At 42.5% G+C, this 17019-nt stretch overlaps 2 protein-coding genes across 3 annotated transcripts; one reads left to right on the top strand and one right to left on the bottom strand.

The window, feature by feature from the left end:
* Positions 4508 to 11289, top strand: LOC8058610 (DUF724 domain-containing protein 6). Of its 2 annotated transcripts, none has more exons than XM_021461863.1 (7): positions 4508 to 5670; positions 8604 to 9146; positions 9256 to 9351; positions 9440 to 9494; positions 9572 to 9693; positions 9768 to 9903; positions 10021 to 11289. In XM_021461863.1, the coding sequence occupies exons 1-7, from the start codon at positions 4567 to 4569 to the stop codon at positions 10926 to 10928; spliced, it is 2964 nt and encodes a 987-aa protein (XP_021317538.1). In that variant the 5' UTR covers positions 4508 to 4566; the 3' UTR covers positions 10929 to 11289. The 2 variants fall into 2 exon arrangements, with proteins under 2 accessions (XP_021317538.1, XP_021317537.1); XM_021461862.1 differs by having other exon boundaries at positions 4509 to 5670; positions 8598 to 9146.
* LOC110435525 (floral defensin-like protein 2) lies at positions 16508 to 16985 on the bottom strand. The gene is made up of 2 exons (XM_021461146.1): positions 16915 to 16985; positions 16508 to 16836 (listed from the first exon to the last, which is right to left on the bottom strand). Exons 1-2 carry the CDS (start codon positions 16970 to 16972, stop codon positions 16604 to 16606), a joined length of 291 nt encoding a protein of 96 aa, XP_021316821.1. The 5' UTR covers positions 16973 to 16985; the 3' UTR covers positions 16508 to 16603.

Below are 17019 nucleotides of genomic sequence, written 5' to 3'. Positions count from 1 at the left end.
ATAAGAAGGAATAGAAAATATTATTCTCTCTCTCCACCCTGTTCTTTGTCCTTCTCAAGTGAGGTGAGGCCATAGGATTGGATTTTTATTGTTTTGTTTAGTAGGGATAGGACCCACCTTTCTTACGTGTACATTGTGGAGCTAAAATTTGTGCAATTACCTAGGGACAGAAAGCCCACCCTTACTATTTGATCACGTAAGATACATTGTTGGTGCTCTTACAGCTTGTTTGGTAGGACTCGAGCTCTTCCACAAAAGCTGGAGCCGTTTTGTGGCTTCACCAAAACGGCTCCGGTTCCTCTGCTTTTTTACTTAAAACGGGTTTTTTTAGAAAACGTTTAGCAGGACTCCTCTAGAAGAGCTAGAGCCGGAGCCGGAGAGAAACTCTGCCAAACAGACTCTTGAGTATCCTTGGTGACTAGGGCCTTGTTTAGATCCAAATTTTTTTAGAATTTTGACACTGTAGTACTTTCATTTTTATTTGACAAACATTATCTAATCATGGAGTTACTAGGCTTAAAAGCACGACTTACAGTCAAATTGTGCAATTAGTTTTGTTTTTATCTATATTTAATGTTCCATACATATGCCGTAAGATTCGATGTGATGGGAAATCTTGAAAAAGTTTTTGGTTTTTGGTGAACTGAATGAGAGAGGTGAGGCAAGTGTAATGGTCGAGATGGAGCAGTATAGCGCGTAGGGGCACACGATGAAAGTGTTAGGTGGATGAAAACTTTGACTTGTTTTAGGCTTTGCCTAAAAGCCAAAAACTTTTCAAAATTTCCTATCACCTTGAATCTTGTACCACATGCATAGAGAATTAAATATAAATAAAAATAAAAATTAATTGTACAGTTTGTCTATAAATCACGAGACTAATCGTTTAAGCCTAATTACTTTATGATTGGACAATGTTTGTCAAATAAAAACGAAAGTGCTACAGTGTCAAAACAAGGCCTAATAGTTCACCCCAAAAACCAAAAACTTTTCAAGATTCTCTGTCACATCAAATCTTGTGGCACATGCATAAAGCACTAAATATATATGAAAATATAAACTAATTGCACAGTTTGTCCGTAAATCGCGAGATGAATCTTTTGAGTCTAGTTAGTCCATAATTAGATAATAATTGTCAAATAAAAAACGGAAGCGTTACAATACCCAAAACAAAAAGAAACTTTCAAAATTAAACAAGGCCTTAGTTGTAGAGATTTGACAAAGTTTTAGATAATTAATTTAGGGAGAAACTAGAGACGACTGCATTCAGAAAAATATGCGCAAACACTCTCTTCATGCCTATAAAGAAAGTCGTTTTGGACAAGATTTAGGTCAAATATTAGAAATATAAATCATGAATAACTTTTAAGTTATTGAGTTTAAAAATGTGAAAACCATATGAATAGATTTGTCTTGAGAAATATTTTCATAAAAATATACATATACCACTTTTTGATAAATGTTTTTATAAAAAAGAGTCAAAGTTAGGCTTTAAAAACTGTGTTACTGTTCTAAACGACTTTTTTTAGGTATTGGAGAGTGCCCGTGTGTTGCAACGGGTTTCAAAATCCATATGCTCCTATGTATTTTTCAGCTAATAACACATAAAAGAAATGTCTTCTGTGCATCATGATTTTGATTTGAGTACATGCATAGAATCGAAATATTTTATATATGGTGAAACGACTTGCAAGCACAACATATAGTTCACCATGCCCACCCAAGGCGTTTAGATCGCAGTGGAGACTATCATCTTTGTGAACCGCAAACTTTTCAAATCAACCTTCAACTTCAATAGAGGTAGCATAGAATTACATTGCAATATACTCCTTACTTAGGTAGAGCATGCGTTCAAAGCACTCACTACCTATAGGACAAGATCACTGGCTCTAGTAAGAACCAACACAAGCTTACATCAAGATATGAATTTCTTGGATGACGACAAAGGAGAAATGAAATTGATGCAAGGTGGGCTGAAAGAACCTAGATACACATAGTTGAGGGGTTGAGGCTAAGGACCTACTCCTTCGTCGAGTCCTGGAGTCACTTTCCCAGCTTGGATCGAGACATAAACAAAACATACAACTAAATGATGTCCACAAAGCAGTTAATAAGCCATTAAAATTCGGAAAATATACTTACAAGTTACAGGCTACAGGATTACTTGCTAGGCCACTGGCTTGCTATGTGGTACTACCTTTTGCGCCTCCGCCTGGCTCTTGCTGCGGGCTGCGGTCGACTGGTGGTTGGTCGGCTGGGCTTGGGTAAGCCTGGACAAACTACCCGATACCCGTATTCGGACCCGAATTATCCGAATCCGAGGTACCTGATCCTAAATTCGGATACCAAATTTGATTACTCGAAATTAGTTTGGGTAATTCGGGTAATATCTCCCGGTACCCGAACTACCCGAATTACCCAAATATTTGTCTATATCTTTGTATTTATCGTGTGTTGTTAGTTAAATATTAGAACTTATCAATTTAATAGAACATAATTCTCTTTATTTGAACAAGTGCTAGTAATATATTATTCTCTACAAAATGCTATTGAAATTATATACAAATTGCTGCTGAAATTATATATAAATTGCTATTGAAATTTTGTGTATTGTGTTGTTTTTTGAAAATTCGGGTAAATCGGGAATACCCGAACCCGAACCTGAATTATCGGGTACCCGAAATTGTGGGTAGTGTTTTTTCAGGACTAATATCGGGTAACAATTTTCATTACCTGAATTTTGAATTACCCAAATTACCCGACCCAAAAAAATCGGGTAACCCGAATGCCCAGGCTTAGGCTTGGGGCTGTCAGGTTGGCTTGCGGTGCTGCCCGCTGTGGCCTTGTTTAGTTTTTTAAAAAAATTTGCTATTTTTTTAGATTCTTCGTCACATCAAATTTTACGGCAGATGCATGAAAACATTAAATATAGGTAAAAAAGATAACTAATACACAGTTTGCATGTAATTTACGAGACGAATATTTTAAGCTTACTTAGACTATGAGTGGACAATATTTGTCAAATACAAACGAAAGTGCTACTGTTTCACGTTTTGCAAAATTTTTTTGCAAGTAAACAAGGCAGCTCTGGTGTGGCCTCCTGCCCGCGGCTCGTCGGAGCCGACCTACTGCCTGCGTGCAGCGCCTGCCCTGCCGCTGCCGGAGACCAGAGTGTTGGTTGCCTGTGCAGCGCCTCGACTGCCTTCTGCTCGCCGCGGGCTACGCCGCCCCAATAGGTGTGAGGTTAGCAACAGCCGATGCTATGTGCTCTTGTTCACGGACTCGTGGTCGTAGTGCCGATTCTCGAAACAGAAAGGGTGAGGAGAAAGCAAACAAGAAAAGAAAAAGCTACTCGCTCCTCAGTTGCAACAATCGTGAACCTAGAAGGAGGGGAGAGGTCGGTCCTCCAATGTCTAGTGGTGACGGCTCACCATCGACGTCGGGGCCGCGCTGGTCGTCCGCTGCGTGCACTCCGTGGCAGCGGTCCGTGCTGCCCAAGAACTTGGACCGAGAGATGGTCTACTTGGACCTAGGAGCAGGGTCGGTGGCACTGTCGGCGGCGGGATGCAGGCAGCAGCGAAGCGACGGTGTTGGTGGGCAAAGGCGGGCTTCCGTGAAGCAATCACGGATCGAGTGAAGCGCATTACGCCAATCTCAACAGCAGTTGTGTGTGGTGGGAGGAAAGGAGGGCGATAGAAGGCGGCAAGTCGAACTGGGCGGGCAACGGTTATACCGACGCAGAAGGAGTGGGGCGGGGCGGCGGTTTTGCGATAGATTAGAGCGGGGCGGGGTGCTGCTGGCGCAGACGATAACATTTGATTCTTTTTAGTTGTAGAGACTGACGAAGTATCTATTATATGAAATTATATATATTCATTAGATACAGCATTAATGTACATTATAATTATGATCTTAAATTTATTTGATACTACTGACAATTTGAAACAAATCAGTCCTTTTCCCACATACACCCTCCGAGCGGTCACATCGCTGATGATGCTGTAACGCCCCGCTTGACTCACGTAGGCCCCACGACACGATACCCGATGCGCCACATCCCTCGTCTCCCGCGACGACGTGGAGCCGCGACAAAACCACCGCACACGAGCACGCCTCACGCCCGCCCTCCTCCCCAGTACCGTACCCGTGTGTCGCTCGCGCTTTCTCATCTCGACCCCACTGACAGCGGGTCCCGCCGAAACGTCCCACCACCACCCCTGCCAATTGTCCAGCACCGCGCCACGTGGCTCCCGCGCCCCGACCTGAGCTGCGTTGCAACGGCTTCCTCGCTTCCGTCCACACACATCGGAGCACGGGCCGTGACGCCTGGCTTACAGGCGGGGCCCTCCACCCGTTGCCCCTGCGGTGGCCCACACGTCGGTGACACAGGTCTACGCCCGTGCCGGTCGCCCCCACCACGCCTGCATCGAGCGCGCAAAAGCCTGGCCCCCGCCTGGAGTGCTCCGACGCCTGCCTCTCCCCCCACCCCATCCCATTCCCACCCTCCCACCCAAAACCCCAGTAGTACTTCCCCCAAACCCCCGCCCCTGAATCCCGTTCCGATCCCCAATGGCCGCCGCCGCATCCGGCAGCACGCCGCCGCCGAGGCGGCGCGGCCGCCCCCGCGGGAGCAAGAGCAAGAGCGGGCGCGGGCGCGGGCGCTCGCGGAGCCTGAGGTGGAGCAAGCCCACGAAGACGCACCGGCGGTCGCGGTCGCCACGCGGACGCGGGTCGCCCGACGGGGCCCATTCCGCGCGCCACGCGGTGGACCATCCGGTGCCGCTGCCTCCCGGCACCGCGGTCGAGGTCCGCGTCGACGACGACGGCTTCCACGGGTCCTGGTTCGAGGCCACCGTCCTCGACTTCGCGCCCGCGCGCGGGTACCGCAGCCCCGCGCGCTACACCGTCAGCTACGTGCACCTCCTCGCCGACGACGACGAAGGCGTGCTGGCCGAGCCCTTCGCGCCGTCCCACATCCGCCCGCGCCCGCCGCCGACCGACCCGCCGCGATTCCAGACCCACGACATCGTCGAGGCGTTCCACAACGAGGGGTGGTGGTCGGGCATCGTCGTGTCCGCCCCCGACTCCGACTCCGCCGCCGCCGGGGTCACCGTCGCGTTCCCCATCACCCGCGAGGTCATCGAGTTCGCGCCCGGCCTCGTCCGCCCCCGCCGCGACTACGTCGACGGGGACTGGATTCCTTCTACGGTCGCGATGGTTGTACGCCCCAAGCGCGCGGTCAAGGTCTACGAGGTCGGGGACAAGGTGGAGGTGGTGAGGCATCGGAAGGCGTACGGCGAGTCGTGGTTCCCCGCCACGGTGAGGGTCGTCGTCGACGACCTCAGCTACGTCGTCGAGTACTTCGATCTGGAGGAGGAGGGGGAAGGCGGGCCGGAGAAGGCTACCGAGTACCTGCATTGGCGTTTCATCAGGCCGGCTGTCGAGCATTCGCCAAGGGAGAGCGAGTTCCAGCTCCGGCCCGGCGCTGCCGTGGAGGCCTACTGTGATGGGGCATGGTCACCGGGAGTGGTGCGCCGGGTCCTTGGGGAGGGTGAGTATGAGATCGGTATTGTTGTTGCTAAGAAGTCGGAAATGCTGGTGACCAAGGTGGTGCCATTGCTCAAGCCGCAGTATAAGTGGAATGGCAAGCAATGGAGGATTGCGACCCCTAAGGTACTGCAACAGATCTGTTTGTCATAGCTGTCTTTATTAGCTCATTTCTGATTGTCTGCTGTTGTACTCTTTTGAGATGCAGATACTACATGGTTCCTTGCTGATTTGTTGCGATTGGCCTTTGCGCTCTTTATTGCATAACTTAGTTCATTGTCTCATTGTAATATTTGAATGTGATTGCCCGTAGGCCATAGCTATTCTTAGAAAGATAGAGTTGTTTGAAATACAAGTCTGAGATGGGTACAACTTGTCTAGTTAAGTTCATCACTGACACAGGGGTATTGTGCTTCACATGATTTGTAGTTCTCTCCAGCTTCAGCCAAATGGCAATATTTCCTCTCCTTGAGATTGTGCCTTTGTTCATCAAATTGTTATTTGTTTTATGGGTATGATGGAGTTTCTGGCAAATGATTAAGTTGACAAGCTGTTCCATTTGTGTTTTCTGTGTTTGGGCTGCTAATTTTGTATGATAGGGCCCTGAATACAGTTATGATCAACCTCATGTTTACATAATGTCCTCTAGGAGTATGGATGAAAACTGGCAGGAATGGGTGGGAAAACCGCTCATCATTTCTATGTTCACATTTTGTCACCAGGAATGGGAATGGGAATGGGAGCAGGAACAGGATAGCCAGGAGCAGCGATGACATGGGATATATGGATAGAAGTAAACAAGTAAATATAGGCGGTTATTCAACAGAAACAGAAGGATGCAGAACTCACATTGATTCTAGAGTTCACAAGTTCACCCTATATATCAGTCACAGCATAGGCACACAATTCACAAGTTCACACACAACTCTCACTAACTCACAAATCTCAAGGGTCACAGCTCATAGCAAGCACACCACTGCGCTCAATACTTGGACTGCAGCAGTTCACACTTCACAGCACTGTATGGCTGCATCAAACCACACACCACACCACCAATTCACTGCATGGCTGCAGCACTTCGCAGCACCAGTTCACATCACAGCACCAGTTCGCAAGTTCAAAAGTCACACAAACACATTAACTAGTAGTAGAGAACTTCTGAAAGAAAGTGAATCGAAACCGAGAAGCAGCAGAAATAATTACTGATTAGAAGTGTAGGAGATGAAGTGATTAATTGATAACTTATGGACATGGATTGCTTTGGCTCAGCCACTGTCTACCTGCAAGGCACATGAGCAGGCAATTCTCAGTTGCACCCGTGGGCCATGGTACAACACGGTGCACCAGTGGTGGAGCCAGAAATTTTGCATAGGGGGGGCTCACCAAAAAGATCAAACTTGTAAACAAAACTGGGCTCACATTTTCTTATATATGTTATAGGATCATAGGCATTTCTTTAGTGGGAGCCAACAACTTAACAGCAAGGCGTCTAGGGTGATTTCTTGAACCTCGAGATCTCTCATTCTTTCTAGTATTATCTAGTTGTATTTTGTATGATTTTTATTAGAGTATATATGACAATAATTTTACTATATTATTCCTCTTAAAATAAATAAAAACAATAAATTTATACTAGTATAAAAATGTTTTGACATGTTAGGGGGGGCCATGGCCCCTGCCAGCCCCCCTTGCCTCCGCCACTGCGGTGCACATGTACCTTCAGTCTGCAGTCACACATGCTGCACACCACGAACCTGAATCACCTGCATACCTCGCGCTTGCTCTTGCCAATGTGGCATTGAGCACCTGCACCGATGACACAGCTGCCCATCCTTGTGAACCAGATTACCTGCAATGTGGCCCTGCATGGCAATATCTCATTTGTGTCCGCTAAGCTGAGGGCCGAGGGGGATGTGAGGCGGTCGGTCCCAATACTCTGTGGTGGCATGATAGCATAGGCATGGCCTTGCCTCATTTGCTGCTCGCTTATGGGTGGTGGTGTGATGTGGCCTCGCCTCATACACAGTGATGGAGCAGCTGCATTGCATAGTGTAGATACAGGGAGGTACAGGAGGATGAATAGAGGATGCCAAATTACTATTTCTGTCCTGAAATATAAGTATCGAAGGTTCTCCCATGTCAAATTTTCCTTAGTCTGACCAAGTTTATGGAGAAAAGTATTACTCCCTCCATTCCAAATTATAAGACGTTTTGGCGTTTCTAGATACATAGCTGTTGCTATGCACTTATATATACACTGTATCTAGATACATTTCATAATGAATCTAGTGAAGCTAATTTGATGTCATAAATATTATTCTTACTTTCTATAAACTCATTCAAACTTATGATAGTTTGATTTTAAGCAAACTTTGATCAGTGACGCAAGAGGGCTAGGCCATGAACCGGGTATAGGCTTAATTTTGTGGTTTACCGCGTGTAAACAGGCCTATATGTGGATTTGTGGACTAGCCCACTTCCTTATTTCACGATAGTGGGCATATATCATAGGATCCTCATGCGGGGTCAGTTGGGGGAGTGTGTTGGTAATGGGGTGGGGGCTGTTCAGCATGAATTACATTGTGTGATAGATTCAATGATACTCAAGCTTTATCCTATTTACTAGTACTCTGTTTCTGGCGTATTATACTTTGATTGAATATTGTCATTGCTATAAACTCAATGTTGTATCTAAACATATGTTGGTTACGAATACAGTGATACAACTTTTGCACACTCAACATGGATATACTTTGGCTAATTGCCTAATTGTTAGGCAGGAGTTCTGAAGTCTAACTTTTTAGAACTTAACATGCCCTATAAAAATGGAGATAGTATTATTGATCATCAATAGATATCTATGATGTTTAAGTGTATTGGCTGTCAGCTGTCTTGCGAGTTTAAGAATTTTGTTTTAACCATTGGCATGCAATATGTATATAGCATTATAGCACATCGCTAAAGAATGGTATCTCTTTGAAATTTTAGCATATAGCAGTAAAACATCTTACCATTCAAATTGCATGATCTGTTCTAAATATTTCCTTGTGCAGAGGCAGGCTAACTCGAGGCGGCGGTCTGTTTCTGGTAAAAGTCCAAGGTCACCAGTTGAGGTGTCATCCGGTAATGAAGAACACAGTCTAGAAAAGAACACATTAACTGAAGGTTCTGAACATGCTTCAGTCTCTGAGATGGACATTCCTTTGTCTGCTCTGTGCAAGTCACCAGAAAGCACTCATTCACCGAATTCTTTTGTCTCTGAAAAGAACAGTCCTCGAGGTTCACATGGGATATTTAATTCGGTACCAATGAATGGACTCCTTTGTGCTTCTCCAGGACATTCAGCACCAGTGGACAATCAAGATATCCTGTCTGATATGGTTGTTACTGATGGTGAGCTTAATGGACCTGCCTCTGGAAGAAGTGCTGATGGCCATGATACGCTTTCCATTACTGAACTAAGAAAGAAAATGGCTTTAGCGCGCAGAAATAGTGCTGTCAACCGCAAACAGGAGAACCTTGTCAAATCACTTAGGCTGAAGAAATGTATATCGAGCATTAAAGCTGTGAAAACACACCCTATTGAAGAACTTCAGGGAAAGGTCGGTCCCTCTAATAATTTTAGTCCCATTCATTATGTTTTGTAGCTGGACTAAGGATGCCTGCATACAATTTATTATTTCTGTTAATTTGAGTTTTTTGCTTGTGCAGATTCAGCTGAAGGGAAACATGAATTTATCTCCAGACATTGTTTTAGCTTTGGGTGTCTCTGGGACTGGCCGGACTATTTTGTCTCCAGATAGACCGGTACAGACTTATGATTGGCTTTTAAAACGTCCTTTCTGTATTCATATTCATGTGTTCTTGTTCTGTTCTGTTTGTCAATCTATATTAGGTGTCAATAGGGACAAAAAGGGGTTCAAGTACAAAGGTTCTTGCCTGTAAGAAATGTAAGCGTTTTCTGTGGAACACAATCATCTTTATAGGTGGTAATTAAAATCTAATACAGTTGCCGTACAATCTGCAGTGGCTAAAAGGAGAGGATCCAAAGAACTGTGCAGTCCAAATAACTCATTGGATGTGACTAGGACTGTCCAGCAGAGAGGAAGCAAGGAAGTGGCAGAGCCAATGGAAGAATGTCCCTTAGCAGTAAGAACATTCTTTTTCAAACTAATACTTATATTAGCCATCACCTTCTCACCCTTGTACTATTTTGCATGTAGTTTGAGTGTCTGAATTCTGGTACGCAAGAGAAGCTTGATAGAACTTTGGAGGATGCACAGAACATAACTGAATTATCGAATCAGGACCTGTTCCCGTTGGTGCCTCCTGGCTTTAAATCAATGGATAATGGGAAAGGTATGAGCTGTGGAAAATCTACCCATGGTCAAATTATGCAAAGTTTGCTACTTAGTTGAAGGCATACATACATGATAGTTGTAGACCAATGCTTAATGACTGGATTTCTGTGTGCAGGTACTAATATACATGATACTCAATTTGATGAAGAGCCAATTGGTACGACCAACAGCTTTGTTGAACCAAAGGGAAATGGTGACATGTGCTCAGACCATGCTGGTACCAAATTAGCTGAAAGCGACCATGTTATGGAAACAGGCATCGTATCTCTTGATTGTCCGGCTCAACAATCCCGTGGAAAAGTTTTACAGAATGATGGGAGTTCACAGTGCGTTATCGACAGCTCTCCATTGAGGAGCTGCTCTGCTTTTGAGAGCTTGTTGCCTTCACCACAGCCTCTCTCTCAAGTATCTAATCACCAGGCTTTGTTCGTCAAGAACTTACCTATGTGGCATCTAGTTGAAGCAATGCATGTGTTTAAGGAGCTTCCTCAACAACCGCATTTCCTTCCACTCCAAGAGCATCCCGCATTACTGCGTGAAGGAATAGCATTAGGTCTGACGTTGTCATTCGCGGACTTAGTGAAGATTACATTGGAAGCAAGCATAGACAACAGCATGGAATGGTTCGAGGACAATCTCAGGACAATCTCCTATCTAGAGGCAAATGGATTTAGTGTGCAATTTTTGCAGAGCGCCATGACCGAAATGGTCAAGATAAAATCTCAGCTCACCAGTTATCATGGAGAAATGGGCAAGCTGGATTCGAAGTTTGTGGAGAAGACTGCTTCATCCTCCCGAGTTGGTGCACTGCTTGATGAAAAAGATATAGCTGCAGCTGAGCTCGAGCAAGAACTTGGGCGCATTCGCCAGGAAAGCCAGAAGATTGCCAAGGAGAAGGAAAAAATAGATGCGGAGGTCGCTAGTCTCAAGACAGCGGTTAGCAGGTACGAGGATCTGTGCAACGGTGCGGAAAGTAAGTTTAAAGACGTCTTGGCTGGGCTGCGGCTGAAGAGGCTAACCTGATGCGCAAGCTTTGGATATAGTTTCAGTGCTTCTAACTTGACATCTGTTTATTTATGCTGTTGGGCTGTAGTAGGGCTATCTATGCATCACAGTGGGTTCAGATCGATGTGCTGTGGTTATGTTGTGCAAGTCATTCGGTACCTTTTTTATGTATCTGTAGGTATCTATGGCTTAGGGAGCCTGATGAAGTTTCTGACTCTTATAATAGCTACTGCTATATTAATTGCCAGCTAGTTGGACTGTACTTATTAGCCTGTAACATATTTAGTTTGAAGGCAATCTGTTTCCGTTCTTGTAAACTTTGATTCCCCTGACTTTTGCCGTCAGATGGTAGCGATCCAACATGATATAGTACCACTTTTTTGTTTGGTTTGGGAACAAGGAGAGATGTGATAGAACCATTTCACTTTTGTGGGATGAAGACGTCTCTGTTGTATGTTTGGGGCGTTTGGGTTCTATGTTTGGTCGTTGCGGGGATGAAGATGTGTGCCTAGATGCTTGTTCTGCGTTTGGTCGAATGTTTCTATGTTTATTAGTGGAGGGGACGAAGATGTCTCTAGATGTTTGTTCTCCATTTTGGTTGACAGGATAAATAAAAAAAGGTAAAAGATGGATTGGATGGAGCTTGTTGCGCAATTACCTTCCGTTAATTGTGGTGCCTACTTATCAGCCGCTTACCAGTTACCACACACACATGGGACTGTTGTGCCTATGACCAGAGCCTGTGCCCTGTGGCAACTAGAGCCCGTGCCCCACGACTGCATGCAAAGCATCACCGCCGTGATGACTGGCGACCGGACATCGCCTCAACGACCAGTGGCGGCGTAGCGTGGCCATGAAGTGGGGGGGGGGGGGGGGGCAATTCAGTGGCAATGAATGACAATACGTCTACATAGCCTAACTTTGGCTCTTTGTTTTTATAAAAATATTTATCAAAAAATGGTATATGTATATTTTTTAAAAGTATTTTTAATCGAATTTATTCATATAGTTTTTCACATTTTAAAACTCAAAAACTTAAAAGTTATTCATGATTTATATTCCTAACGTTTGATGTCCAAAACGACTTTCTTTACAAGTATATAGGGAGTACAATACAAAGTTGTTTCTTTTTTCACGATGTAAAGTTAAAATGACTGCAGTGGATAAATAACAAAACCATCATTTCAGTGTAGAATGAGCCAGTAATTACGGCCGAGAAGATTTACATCTAGGTGTTTAACTGTATGGCAAAACTTTAGCCATGCAGACATAGCATGCACTCCTACAACGTTTTTTGTCCAGTTTTGGGCCACTTGGGTCCTAAATGCCAAAAGTTCTGCAACCCAAGTTTTTTTTTGCCCATGCTGTTTAGATCCATTTTGCTAAACAATGGGATAAAACAGTAAAAGTTTTGGCAAAAGAAGAGAACTAAACACCCCGTAGTAATAAACTACTCCCTCCGTCCCTGAAAGCTGCAATTTCTAAAGTTGTCCTAAGTCAAACTTTTACAACTTTGACTAAATTTATAGAAAAAAATATTAAGATTTATAGTACCAAATTAATACCATTAAATTTATTATAGAATATATTTTCGTAAGATACTTATTTTATGTCATAGATATTGATACTTTTTTTCTATAAAGTTGGTCAAAGTTAGAAAAGTTTGACTGGCACGGATTCTAGGAGTTGAAGCTTTCGGGGACGGAGGGAGTAGTACATTTGAAGCACCTCGAACACAGTAGACAGTACACAAATCGAAACAACATGTTTCGCATCGAATCATCAAGTAATTGCCTTTTGCACATTTACCACTCTTGGAAATAGTAATAAAAAAATTCTCAATTGATACTCCTTATGTCCCTGAAAGAATAGATTTTGAGGCTGAAAATTTGTATGTAAATAAATCAACTTCTAGGTTCTCACCACTCATCACACCTATGTATTTATTTCCTCAAAGTTTCCACTGGTCAACATACTCATTTATTTCTACTTGACATCGTGCTCTAATGGTTGATGTAGGCCTTGTTTAGATGTGAAATCTTTTTGGATTTCGTTACTGTAGTACTTTCGTTTGTTTGTGATAAATATTGTCCAATCATAGATTAACTAGGATCAAAAGATTTGTCTCGCGATTTACAGACAAACTGTATAATTAGTTTTTTTTGTTTTCGTCTATATTTAATGCTTTATGCATGTGCTGTAATATTCGATATAACGGGGAATCTTGAAAACTTTTTGGTTTTTGGGTGAACTATAAAATAACATTTATTATATTATTATTGGAAACAGCTAAACTTCTTGCTCCAACTTCTCGATAAGTGGTGAATGCAGTTAAAGTTGCGAAGCTTAATGTAGAGTAGTAAGATTTTTTGTCTTCTTTGCTAATCTGTCCTAAACTTACTAGGAACTACATTCTTTTCACTACATCAGATCTGTACATCACCAGTAACTCAAAATCGCCAGTGATGTGGGACAGAGAGGGTCCTTTTTTTTGTGAAGTGGACAGAGAGGGTCCTTGTGGTGGCTTTGTGTACATCAAGCACACATGCCAGTTGATGTGGCGAGAACATTCCTCTAGGTAATTCGTTGACCATTTCTTTATTTTCAAAGGTTAATGTGAATATATTATCGATAAAAAATGTGGATAGCCATTATTTTTGCCTAGATCAGAAATACGCTATGTGCACATCTATCCCTAACATATAATTGTGAAAATTTCAGTCTGTCACCATCATTCTATCCACATCCGGAATCGGTCCGGTCCGCGCAATCGGCGCGTGGCTTCAACGGTGGAAGAGAGAAAAAAGAATAGAGCTTTTCTAGGCTTCCAATGCAAAATCTCCTGTACATATGAGAGCACGTGGAGAATAAGGAAAGTACAGGAGCCTAAGTGCAAAGTGTTTGTCCTATTAATTTATTTTTTATTCTTTAAATCGGTTGAAAATTGATAAATGCGTAGTAATTCATAGAAAAATCTAAAAATTACAAAACAAATTTTGTTCAGCTCCACATATGTAGATCCATGCAGTAAACAAAAAATATCACAAATTTTAATATATATTTTTTTTGCTGGAGATGCTTGCCTATGCTTTTTAGTGTAAAATTGATTGGCTGAAAATTTGATAATTATGTAGTAATTCTTAGAAAAATCTAAAAATTACAAAACAAAATTTTCAGCTCCACATATGTAGATCAATGCAGTAAACAAAAAATATCACAAATTTTAGTATATTTTTTTGCTGGAGATGCTTGCCTATGCTTTTTAGTGTAAAATTAAAATTGTAGTTATCTTGCTCCAATTATTATGAAAATTTTATGGTAGCCTATTTAATGTGATGCTTGATTTGTGGTAAAAGTTTTAGCACCATTACTGCATATCTCACTGATTTACTAATTTACTTAAATTTATACTTGAGGATGCTTCCACTATCTTTGCACGATGTGTTGTTATATCATATGAACACTTTATAAGCCCATGTGTTCATAATCTACATATATTTAACTAATATATCATATTTCATTGGAATTCTAATCTAAATAAAAAAAATGCTAGCAACAAACTTCTCATGTTTTAATATAATACTAAGGTATATTAAGAGGTAATCACTGCTGCATGTTGAGGCATTAGCACCGGTCGGGAAGGGCCTGTTGCCCCGGTTTCCGAGCCGGTGCTGCCCTTCTAGGACTAAAGGCCCACCCTTTAGTCCCGGTTCGGGGAACCGGGGCTAAAGCCCCCCCTTTAACAACGGTTGGTAATACCAACCAGTGTTAAAGGGTCCTGCCAGAGTTGCCACGTTGCAGGACCCTTTAACACTGGTTGGTATTACCAACCGGTGTTAAAGGGTTTCTTTTTTTTGGTTCACTTCTTCGGTTCTGTTTATTGTTTTTATATAATAATAATAGGTTTTTCAATACATATTTTTTGCTGATACAATAACATATTTATATTACACGCATATTAAACATATATAAATGAAAATTAGAGGCTTAGCTTTCTAATTAAGCTTTGCCTATAATAAAATGAATAGGCCACATCAAAAATTAAATAGATATATAAAAATCTTTATATATAGTTTTATAAGTACAAAATTTGTACACATATATACATAAAGTTTTTTCTCCCAATGTCTAAAACCTGTACATCCGTCGGTGCAAAAGATTTCTTAATGTGTTTAATGTATTCTTCCTCCCAGTACCAACCTGTACATCCGCCGATACCGTCCCACTGAAATTAAAAGAGAGAATCAAAAGTTTAATTAATATCATTTAAAAAAATAAGCACATATATAAGCAAATGTCTAGAAATAACTCATATTACGATCCGGACACTTGTAGAATATACGACCCTTGTTTACTCCCTCTTTCGACACTTTGTACTCCATCACAATCTTCTGCCAACACTTGCCACAAGTAATGAGAGGGAGTTTCGGCCGGTATCGCTTTTGAACCCATTGAGAAACCGAAGACCCGGTCACGGTTGCCATCTACTATCCATACTCAATTTTTAAACAATTATAAATTCCACATTTACTAGTAAACATGTATGATTAAAGAAGAACCTAATAATATCCTTTATTTGTCTAGTTACTTCAATAAATCTTCTAAATTATACAATGGACATTATGTAGTAATAAAAATAAATCAAGTGATATTAACAAACCAATTAATTTGAATTATTCTACTTTCTAAGATCATAAAAAGATACTATAATTCATTCTTGCAAACTACATTAATACTAGGTCAACCATGATATATATATATATATATATATATATATATATATATATGGATACTAATTCATGTGAATGATTCAAAATAACAAAGTGGATTTGAGCTAAAAATGATGGGAACATCACAAACCAAAAACAACATGAAAAAGACAAGAAAGGCTGAAGTTAGTCACCTCCAAACACGAAGAGACGATGGCGGAGTCGAAGAAGATCAACGATGGGCGTCGGAGATGAAGAACAAATGAAGAACAAGCAAGAAGAAGCTCCAAGAACAACAATGGTGCTCGACCCTTTAGCACCGGTTTGTTTGTGTTACAAACCGGTGCTAAAGGCTTTGCCTCGGCCCGTGGCACTGGCCGGTGCTAAAGGGGACCCTTTAGCACCGGTTGGTAACACAAACCGGTTCTAAAGCGTCCCTGCCCCGACAGCACCTGTCAATAGCCGTTGGGCAGGACCCTTGTTAAAGGGGCCTTTAGCCCCGGGCCGCAAAAAAAGCCGAGGTTTTTGACGATTTTGGGCATCGACCAATGCCTCATTCTGTAGTAGTGAATATTAGAGTAAGATAAGGTTTGACTAATTTCTATTTTTAGTATTAAATAAATATGTCTTCAAGATATATATTATTGTAAATATTGACTATCTAATACCATAAATGTCATGGTTATCAATAAAATAAATTATGGATTTTAAATGTTATAAAAAGAATAAATATAAATAGATATGTAACATTATGTCATCACTTTCTACAGCTATTTGATGTTTTTCTCCCGTTGCAACGCACGGATATATTTGCTAGTATATAGCTAGTAAAAACTACTCCTTCTGCACCAAATTAAAACGATCAATTTTATTCCGACGCGATTGGCTAGACATGAGCAGATCGGTGTGGATCGAAAGTCATGATTTTACATGGTTTGATATGCCTCCTATTACCTAGCCAAAATCCGGCGCGACGTACTATAATCAGTTGGCCATTCCCATCGTCCTGCCGCCGTCTCCGTTGCCGGCCAGCTGCGGCTTCTCCGCCGGAGTCACCGATTGCGCAGCGCACGGCCTGGTGCACACGCAATAGAGGAAGGCCGTGGAGCAGTAGCCGCCGGTGTAGCCGCCGGCCCGCTGCAGGCACATGTCCACGCACACGTCGTTGAATCTGCACTTGATTCCCGTCGTCGTCGTCTCGCAGTCTGCTGTCGCGCCTGCAAGCATATATATATGCATGCACCAGGTCACAACAAGTTTATACGATGAAATATATCTTAGTGGGGACTACTTACGATGCGAGGCGACGATGAGCAATGCCAAGGTCAGTAGATTCTTGTTGAACGACGACATGGTTGTGTTTGGACTTTTGGAGGACTGCTATATATGTCTATAGTTAT

Source organism: Sorghum bicolor, chromosome 5 (assembly GCF_000003195.3).
Source record: "Sorghum bicolor cultivar BTx623 chromosome 5, Sorghum_bicolor_NCBIv3, whole genome shotgun sequence".
Lineage (NCBI taxonomy): Eukaryota > Viridiplantae > Streptophyta > Magnoliopsida > Poales > Poaceae > Sorghum > Sorghum bicolor.
This window is presented reverse-complemented; position numbering and strand designations above follow the sequence as displayed.

What these genes read in the sequence shown, in the direction of transcription:
- LOC110435525 (XM_021461146.1), bottom strand. Translation starts at nt 16,972, where the DNA reads ATGTCGTCGTTCAACAAGAATCTACTGACCTTGGCATTGCTCATCGTC. An exon ending in GCTCATCGTCGCCTCGCATC is followed by an intron (nt 16,837 to 16,914) that starts GTAAGTAGTCCC and finishes ATATGCTTGCAG; the next exon opens with GCGCGACAGCAGACTGCGAG.
- LOC8058610 (XM_021461862.1), top strand. Translation starts at nt 4,567, where the DNA reads ATGGCCGCCGCCGCATCCGGCAGCACGCCGCCGCCGAGGCGGCGCGGC. An exon ending in GGAGGATTGCGACCCCTAAG is followed by an intron (nt 5,671 to 8,597) that starts GTACTGCAACAG and finishes TTCCTTGTGCAG; the next exon opens with AGGCAGGCTAACTCGAGGCG. An exon ending in TGGAAGAATGTCCCTTAGCA is followed by an intron (nt 9,694 to 9,767) that starts GTAAGAACATTC and finishes TTTTGCATGTAG; the next exon opens with TTTGAGTGTCTGAATTCTGG.